This window comes from Stegastes partitus, unplaced genomic scaffold, assembly GCF_000690725.1.
Source record: "Stegastes partitus isolate 25-593 unplaced genomic scaffold, Stegastes_partitus-1.0.2 Scaffold1520, whole genome shotgun sequence".
NCBI lineage: Eukaryota > Metazoa > Chordata > Actinopteri > Pomacentridae > Stegastes > Stegastes partitus.
Window position 1 is genome coordinate 73,811 of NW_007579251.1, and position 8,441 is coordinate 82,251.

The 8,441-nt window shown below is 40.5% G+C and overlaps 1 protein-coding gene across 1 annotated transcript; it reads left to right on the forward strand.

Moving 5' to 3' along the window:
- The first annotated feature begins 5,612 nt into the window (after positions 1–5,612).
- On the forward strand, positions 5,613–7,856 carry hoxa13a (homeobox A13a). Its single transcript, XM_008300279.1, has 2 exons — positions 5,613–6,298; positions 6,821–7,856. Exons 1-2 carry the CDS (start codon positions 5,647–5,649, stop codon positions 7,066–7,068), a joined length of 900 nt encoding a protein of 299 aa, XP_008298501.1. The 5' UTR covers positions 5,613–5,646; the 3' UTR covers positions 7,069–7,856.
- The last annotated feature ends 585 nt before the right edge of the window (positions 7,857–8,441 follow it).

Here is an 8,441-nt window from a genome sequence, read left to right on the forward strand (position 1 = left end):
TTCACAAGAGTGTGTGCAGATTCTTTAGACCGGCCTGTGGGTCCCTGGCATCTTTGGGAAAGGTGATATTTACAAGTCTGCCTAGTTGCAAATGGGTTCGTATTTTTAGAATGTTGCTGTCACCAGTTCCACCGCGAGTCTGCGTGCTGCTGTTTCCTTTGTGTTGTCTAGATTTTTAAAAAAAATTTTTAGCCGGTAATAATGGCCATTGTCGACTGCTGCTGACCAGAGGTAGAGAGTCTTTTCTCTTCGTATTTCTGTCTTCTTTGTTCAGAGGATTTGACGTGACTGCAGTCCAGGTGTCACTGCATGACTGAATGAACGTTCAAACAGGCATCCAGATGATTTGCATGTGATTGAAGGTGTGTTAGAGACACAATGAACGGAGCTCAGACTTTCTGAATCACAGCTTGAAAATCTTCAGCATAGACCTGCGGCCTGTGAGTTGCAGCGTTTGCCACACCTCGGTTAACACATAAAAACAGTATACGGAGAGAAACGGGGACGGCCGTCAACGTGTGTTAGTTTTTCATCAACACGGTTGTATTGTTTCGTGTGTGGTCACGAATTCGGATTTAGTTTGATAATCCCGACAAGTTCTGTTGTTTATTTATTTTTTTTATTTATAATTTACAGGTCTGCAAGTTTTTTTCCCCCCTCAAGCATTCTTGCAACACTCCAGCTACATATGGGCCCGTTGCCTGTAATCAGTTATTAAGAGTGAATTATGATTACTGCCATCATTTATCAAACAACATTTTTCTCACTATTGTCAGTCAGAGATCATATATCATAGATTTATTGGGAACTTATGAAAGCGATGATTTACATTTTCAAGAGGTGGATCGTGATTTTGCAAGTAAATAAATTAAACAATGCAAAAAAATTGAAAAAAAAAATCAAAACTTTGAGGCATTATTTGAAAATGGAAAACTTGGCTAATTCTGCTTTAGAAGCATTTAGGTTTCAAGATTGATAAAATTCAGTTTTTTCGAATTTTTAAAGGTTGAACCGCCACTCGTGAACTTTTTCAACTTTTTTTTTTTTTTAACAGATTCCATAAATGAAGGCGAAAGTTAACTCACTGCAGCATCTCAGTGTCCATGCAAGCGGTACTACACACACAAGTACTTTAATAATACATATATATGTATAAACAAATAAAGAAACAGCATAAAATGTGAAATGCAACAGGTGTAGGCCTGCTGTTGAATATAAGCGCGTTGCTTTGTTTTCTTTCGTGCGTAATTTAGACAGCATTAAGTGTCTATGCAATCTCGCTTATTGTAGATTTCTAGGACGCACGGCTACTGGAGCTGGACTCAGAAAAATGTCCTTTAAGTTCAATTTTGTTTTAAAAATGCTGGTTCCACATAGCAAAAAGGCCAAAGAGCAGAGTCTGTGGATCACGTTGTATCCTTACAGAGATAGAAAAACAACAGCAAAGATAATAACAATAAAACACTAAAAATAAAAAATAGTACAACGATTAGCGCAACCTCTTCCTCCAGAGATTAAAAAAGGGTGTTAGAATTATGTTTGGGTATAAATATTAATGTGTGAGTCTCTTGACAGCTTTGTTAACGCCTGTGGAAAAAAAATCTTTCCCTGACTCACTGCCAGAATGATGAAATTTCAAAAGTACATTCTACCTCCCTGCAGTTGGAAGCCTTTAATCAAAAAAAATGCAACAGATGTGGAACTGAATAGCGCCTGAGCATTGAGTGAAACAAAGAGCAGACCTTTATATTTACAGAGGTTCCTGTATGCCAATAAATGATTTCACGTGCAGCTTACAGCCTATAGGCTTAGCAGGCTGTTAACGCAACCTTTAAGACTTCTGCTGCAGGAGCTGAAACGGAGCGAAATTTGCAACGAATGTGTCAGTTAAACGCACACATTAGGAACACCTTGGGAGCGAAATTTTCCAGTTAACCGTGGACCTTTAGGTGGCTCCCCGTCCGAAAAAAAACTGAAACAGGTCAGATTTTCTTGTTATTTTTTTTTTTATACAATCCTTCATAATCACACCGCAGGCAAGCGTCCAGAAAATATGGAAAAGGCAAGTGTGTGACCGCCCTGTGGTTCCCTGCTTCGACCACAAAAACATATTGGCTGTTATGTTTTGACAGCTCTTTGACAGCCGTCTGCTTTAAACACGTGTCATCAACAGGACTGAATTCTGAGTGCGCGTTCTCAGCAGTCCGTTTTATATCTCAATTTAGGTGATTAAGAATATAAATTTATAGCAGAGCATAACTTTATATAGACCTTTCCCTGCTTTACCCAGGCTTCGGGCGCTGAGGCCGCGGAATAAATGTGCTCTTTCTTTCTCTGGCTGCGTAATTTGGATGCCAGTACAAACAAGGGCTTGAGCCTTGATAATGACCTCAGAGAAAAGCGTCCAGGCTTTGCAGCCAAGTCCCAAAGTGGAGTCTTAGGAACTTTCCAGTGTCTTCCTGGTAGATAGGAAGGTCCATGACAAATTAAATTCACAGTTCTTTAGTTATCACATGGAACTTGGGGCGAAAACTAAAATTCAAAAGCAAAAACAATAAATAAAAATCTGTTTATTATTATGTAGTTTTATCATTGCTGTCTTTTAGACATTTTCTGCACACAGCTGATTTGGAATTCAATACCAAATCAATATTTAGGGTTTTTACTGAGGATTCCTGGTTCTCAATGTCGCATGGAGGCTCATTGTGAATTTGGCGGGTGTGCGCCCCTCCTTCAGTCTGTGTCCATTGTATTTGGGGATGTCTCATGTCTGGACTGACCACATGTGCGCGCCGACGGCCACCTTGGCGAGGACGCAGGGCTGTTGTTACCTACAGTTTGTGTTTTATCCAAGTGAGGACGAAATGTGAATAAAACGCAAATGATCCCAGAATAAAAACGCATCTCTTCGGCATTTAAAAACAACAAATACACAAACACCTGACAGGATGGATATATTACGGGTATATAATAAATCTAACTTGACATAAAGCATGCAAAAAAGGTGACAGAATCCTTGGGAACAGTAAATGATTAACGCTGTCGTGTTTATTTTGGAGCCTGATTTGCCAACATCGATGAAAACGCCACAAGGCAGTAACGCAACAGGCTGGGCCTTGTACCGTGACTCATTGTTATTGCTGCATGTTGCTGCTGAATGATTTCATTACTTAACCCTTCTTGTATGATAACTTAAGGACAAATCGTGACTACTGTATATAGTTCGTAATGAATCACTTGACGCTTCACCTGGACAATTCAAATTTAATGCAAACAATCACGCTTTAAACACAAACATGGTGCCTTCGACGTTGTTTAATGCAGGAAAAATGATGGAAAATACATTTTTGAACAAGTAATCACATTCCAATTCAAATGCAACAAAGAAGATGTTTCATTTTGAACCTGAAAGACAAACAGTAACATATCATGTTTGCTAATTTTGCATTTTTTCATGAAGCTGTCATTATAAGTAGCTATAATACATGGTATAAAAATGTTATTTAACAAGGTCTGGTATTAATTTACTTCTCTTTTAGCAACTTTATTCAAACACACAGCATGAGATTAAATCCGTTAAATTGGTATCTTATTTAAATGAATGTCGACTTTCAGCAACGGACTTTAAATCACAAAAAAATCTCCCCCAAAACGAAGCCCCTCTTGTTCCATTGTATTCAACAGAAATTAAGCACCTCCCCCACACACAAAACATCAAGTACACTTTCACATTTTTCTCGCTACAACACTCACAAGCTTTGAGTGTGGGTTCTTGTTAAGTAAAACAATGTCAGTCCATCACTGCAGTGCTTTTTTTTTTTTTCCCATTCCGACCAGGCCTACGTCTACTGTGATTCAGAATATTCCTGCATGAAAACCGCCAATATCCGCCTTTGGTTTATTTATCTCTGTGTGATTTTTAAAAGAATTTGATGACATTGAATGTTGCTACGTGGGTGGCCATGTTTGATTATTTCAGATAAAACCAAAGCATATTTTATGATTTAGATAAACGGGGCATGTCTGTACCACGCGTCTTTGTCCGTGAGTGGCAGCTTCTTTGTGGATGTTTGTTTTGGGTTTTGTTTTTTTGGCGTTGTTTTTAAATCTCACAAGTTTGTACAATTACGCACGGCTAGGCCGAAAACTCATGCTCAGATTTTGATACTGTGGTAACTAATCCAGTGAAAATCTCCACCAGATCCATGTCCTCCAGCACAGAATAGACGGAGAGCCACTGGTCGTAAACACAAACCAGCAGACTAGACACACACACACAGGCACACACGTCTATTACGTCCCCTCTTTTCAGAGATCAACGTCACTTTAACACATATGTGCCAAAAAACACCTCCAAAAAGATCCGCAAGTAAAAACAACAACAACAACAACAACATTCCTTTTATATTTCCAGCGCTCTGCACCAGGCAAGAGAAGCGGGCACAGACTAGTTTGTGAGAGTAAACGGTGAAGAAAACAAAATGATAGTAAAAGTTAATGTCCTCCAATAGCTTTCATTGGGACAGGAATTCTCACCCTTCTTCCGCTCTTTTCAAGAGCTCAGACGGTCCCTTCAAAGCCTAAATAGTCCGACAGGCTGGATGGCTAGACAGCAACTTTCAACTTGACCTTGGCCTCCAGCCGCGTCTACCTCCTATGTAAAACACGCAGTGCCAAGTGGAGAGCTGTTTTCTGTCTTTGCATATAGTAAACACGTCAGAAATCGAGTGTTTACCTAAAAACATCACATTATATCCCATTTTAATTTTCCTGTACGTGAAATTGATATGGAGATATTAAAGTGGGGCCTTGTCTCATTTACCAGAACCGTTTGAGTGCATTATTTAAATTACTTGAAGTAAGTAAACTCTACTCTCTTTCTTTTTTTTGTAGTAGCCTTCTTCTGGCTTTCATATGCGCTAAAGACGCATGGACAAATAGCCTACAGATACACTACATAGTCTGTCTATGCGGCAGAAGTATGTTTAATTCCATGTGGATCGCGTGCAATACTGCAATACGCACACTTCAATATCATATTTTCATAAAAAGAATCTTTTGTTGAAAATGGTCGTGAAATAATACCCTATGCCTACTGCGACGCAGACAAAGACTGGTCAGTGTGCGTGCGTAAAGGCCATAGGCTATGCATATTAGTCATATAAATGTTAGAGTCATGGCTCTGTTTTTAACTTACTGACCATTTTTAAATAATCGACTCTCGTTTTAACTTCACGTGTAAAATTAAACCATTTTCGAGTCAAAATTGCACAATTGTAGCTTTTGTAATTTTTTAGATCTAACATAGTAAAAATAAAGTAGGATCACCTGTTTGTATATCTAAGTAAAAAAATGGAAGAGAAACTCAACATCCATCTTAATTCAATCAAAAATGACAAAAGCTAAATCCCCTGATAGGTACGTCACCTTACTTCGCCGCATTTTTCTCCATTTAATTATCTGGTGATGTTTACCGTCCTCTTTGCATAGCCTGGTCACGTGGCAACATCTGGACCAATAACAGCGCAACCTCTGCGCTCTTGTGCGCGTCAGAGTGGCTTTACTCTCTGAGAACCAGTATCTCCTTTTTTCAGTCTCTGGCCTTTTTAAAAAAGAGCCAGAAGCTTCAATGTTGGATGCCGTGCTATGACAACGTCACTGCTCCTCCGTCCTCGCTGGGTCGACCCGTCGGTGATGTTCCTCTACGACAACGGCGGCGGTTCCGATGAAGTGAGCAAGAACATGGAGGGTTTTGCTGGTGGCAACTTTGCTGCGAACCAGTGCAGGAATCTGATGGCGCACCCCGCGTCCTTGGCACCCAGTACGGCTTACCCTTCCAGCGACGTGCCCCCCTCCGGTATGGGCGATCCAGTGAAACAGTGCAGCCCCTGCTCTGCAGCTCAGAATTCCTCCAGCGCGTCTCTGCCATATGGGTACTTCGGTTACCCGTGCAGAATGTCGCATCACAGCAGCATAAAGTCGTGCGGAGCGCAGCCTCCCTCCGCGTATCCAGATAAATACATGGACACGTCTGCCTCGGGCGACGATTTCACCTCTCGGGCAAAGGAATTTGCTTTTTATCCAACTTACCCGTCGGGCCCATACCAACCTGTCCCCAGCTACCTGGACGTTCCTGTGGTGCCAACTATCAGTGCGCCTTCAGAGGCTCGACATGAGTCCCTGCTGCCTATGGAGAGCTACCAACCGTGGACTCTCGCACCCAACGGCTGGAACAGCCAGGTTTACTGCGCCAAGGAGCAGCCTCAGCCGGGACACATGTGGAAGCCCTCCATACCAGGTAGGCTACATCTCCCCAAATGTAGCTTTTACAGGATGGAGCGGTTTGACATGTTAGTGAGTTAGTACACAACAAACAGGATACACAGTGTACAGGGGTGGGAGTATAAATGTCAGTTACTGCGTTACTGTACAGAACAAACAGCACAATTGTATGATAATTTGTTTACCACAGATTTGAAATTATAATGTAACAAAGGGCGTTCAAATGAATTAAGTGGAAAATGGAAGAATGCGCAAAGCTGAGATTTTTTTCTTCTAAAAATTAAAAATATTTAACAATGATGTTATTATTTAGCTTTCATATCAAGCAGCCAGACTTTCCCTGTTGATGTATGAATTTAACTCTTTATTCCACTTAGTAAATATTAAAGTATCTGATTTTAATGTAAAGCAAGTCCAAGTTAGCCACTCAGTTAGGAGCAGGTTTTTATTTGTTGTAGTAAACATATCATTCTGATTTGTTGAAGCCCACGTTTTGAGGCACTTTATGTCAACTTCTTTTGTCTGTTTCCCCCCTCAGACGCAGTGTCTCACGCAGGAGGAGACTCTGGCTCTTATCGACGTGGAAGAAAGAAACGCGTGCCATACACCAAGGTGCAACTGAAGGAACTCGAGCGCGAGTATGCCGCCAATAAATTTATCACGAAGGACAAAAGGAGGAGAATATCTGCTCAGACCAACCTGTCCGAGAGGCAGGTCACGATATGGTTTCAGAACAGACGCGTAAAGGAGAAGAAAATTGTCAACAAATTGAAAACTATCAGTTAGTTGTGTTTTTTTGTTTTTTTTGTTTTTTATATTATGGACAAAATCAATGGGAGATAAACTACTACACACACACATAGACACATACACACGCGCGCGCGTTTGGACACATGGATTGGAACTCCTTCCTGACTGATTCATATGTATGTAGGCAAATGATTTCCCGGAGCTTCTGGAACAAACTTTCCGGGCCCTGTGAACGCCGGAACCCCCTTTTTTCCTGCCACTTGTTGTTAAATATTGTTTTGGGGGCCTCAAGTGGGAGAAAAGAATATATATATATATCTCAGCAGCAGTATGTGTGACTTTTTTTTTTCTCCTACTCTTGGCATGCTCACTCTCAAAGCAGGAAAACTGACCCCAGTTCAGAGAGCTGTGCGCCACCGAGCTACACCTTTATCTCCAAGTTTAACGAGAGTGATAAATGGAAGATTCGCAGGACGTGACCGTGTTATGGATTTGGACCTTGGGAATGTTAAATATTAATCACTCACGGCTTTCCTTTTAAAGCCTACTCACATGCTTAGCTTGTATGAAGTTTAGTCTTTATCATATGAGTCCGTGCTCTCATTCATATCCAATCCACGGTGCAATTTCTTATTATGATGCTTAGATAATCGTCCGGGATATGTGTTCATATCAATCATAGCTTTTATAATGTGTGCGTATTCATGTGGTTGTATATAAGTATATAAGTAAATTCCGGCATGATATCCAGGTTGTGTGTGTGAGTCCAGTATGTCGGTGTTTAAAGTCCGTCCCAATAAAAATATGGACTTGGTTGAATTTTATCCAAAGTATGTTGGAGCCTTGTCATGGCATGAGGCCATATTAATAGTCCAGTGTATATATTTCTACATTATCTTTTTGGGAGAAATTTGTCTTCCTTCGTATGAATTTAAAATATTCTGAGTGTCCAAACACTCGCTGAATGTGATACTTGAGTTTGTCAGTGGTGAAACTGTCTGGTTGTGGGTTTCCTGGGTTTGTAGTGAACTTTATTTGGAGATACTATATACAAATTGTATTTAGCAAATATTTGTACTGAGTAGTAGGCCTCCTTGGGGCTCTGGGAAAAAAGGAAATCAGTCAGTTGAGGCTGGTCTGTGCTGAAATGTGGGCTGACATCGCCATCTAGCGACGACTTTGTGACATGCTGCAGTGGAGAACCAGTGGTCAAATATCCCATTCAGAGCTAAGAGGCCTACTGAAAAATAATAACAGGCTACTAATAACACTAATAAAAAATGACTATAATCATAATAATTATAATTAATTTTACGATGATAATCTCTAAATCAAAGTATCTGAATTTTACTAGAGTGGCAGCCGGAATAAACACACTTGAGAAGAAACGAGTAAAATAATCCTCATTT

Excerpts from the sequence above, each read along its gene's own strand:
- hoxa13a (XM_008300279.1), top strand. The coding sequence starts at position 5,647 with ATGACAACGTCACTGCTCCTCCGTCCTCGCTGGGTCGACCCGTCGGTG. Across the intron at positions 6,299-6,820 it reads GTGGAAGCCCTCCATACCAG|ACGCAGTGTCTCACGCAGGA; the intron begins GTAGGCTACATC and ends TTCCCCCCTCAG.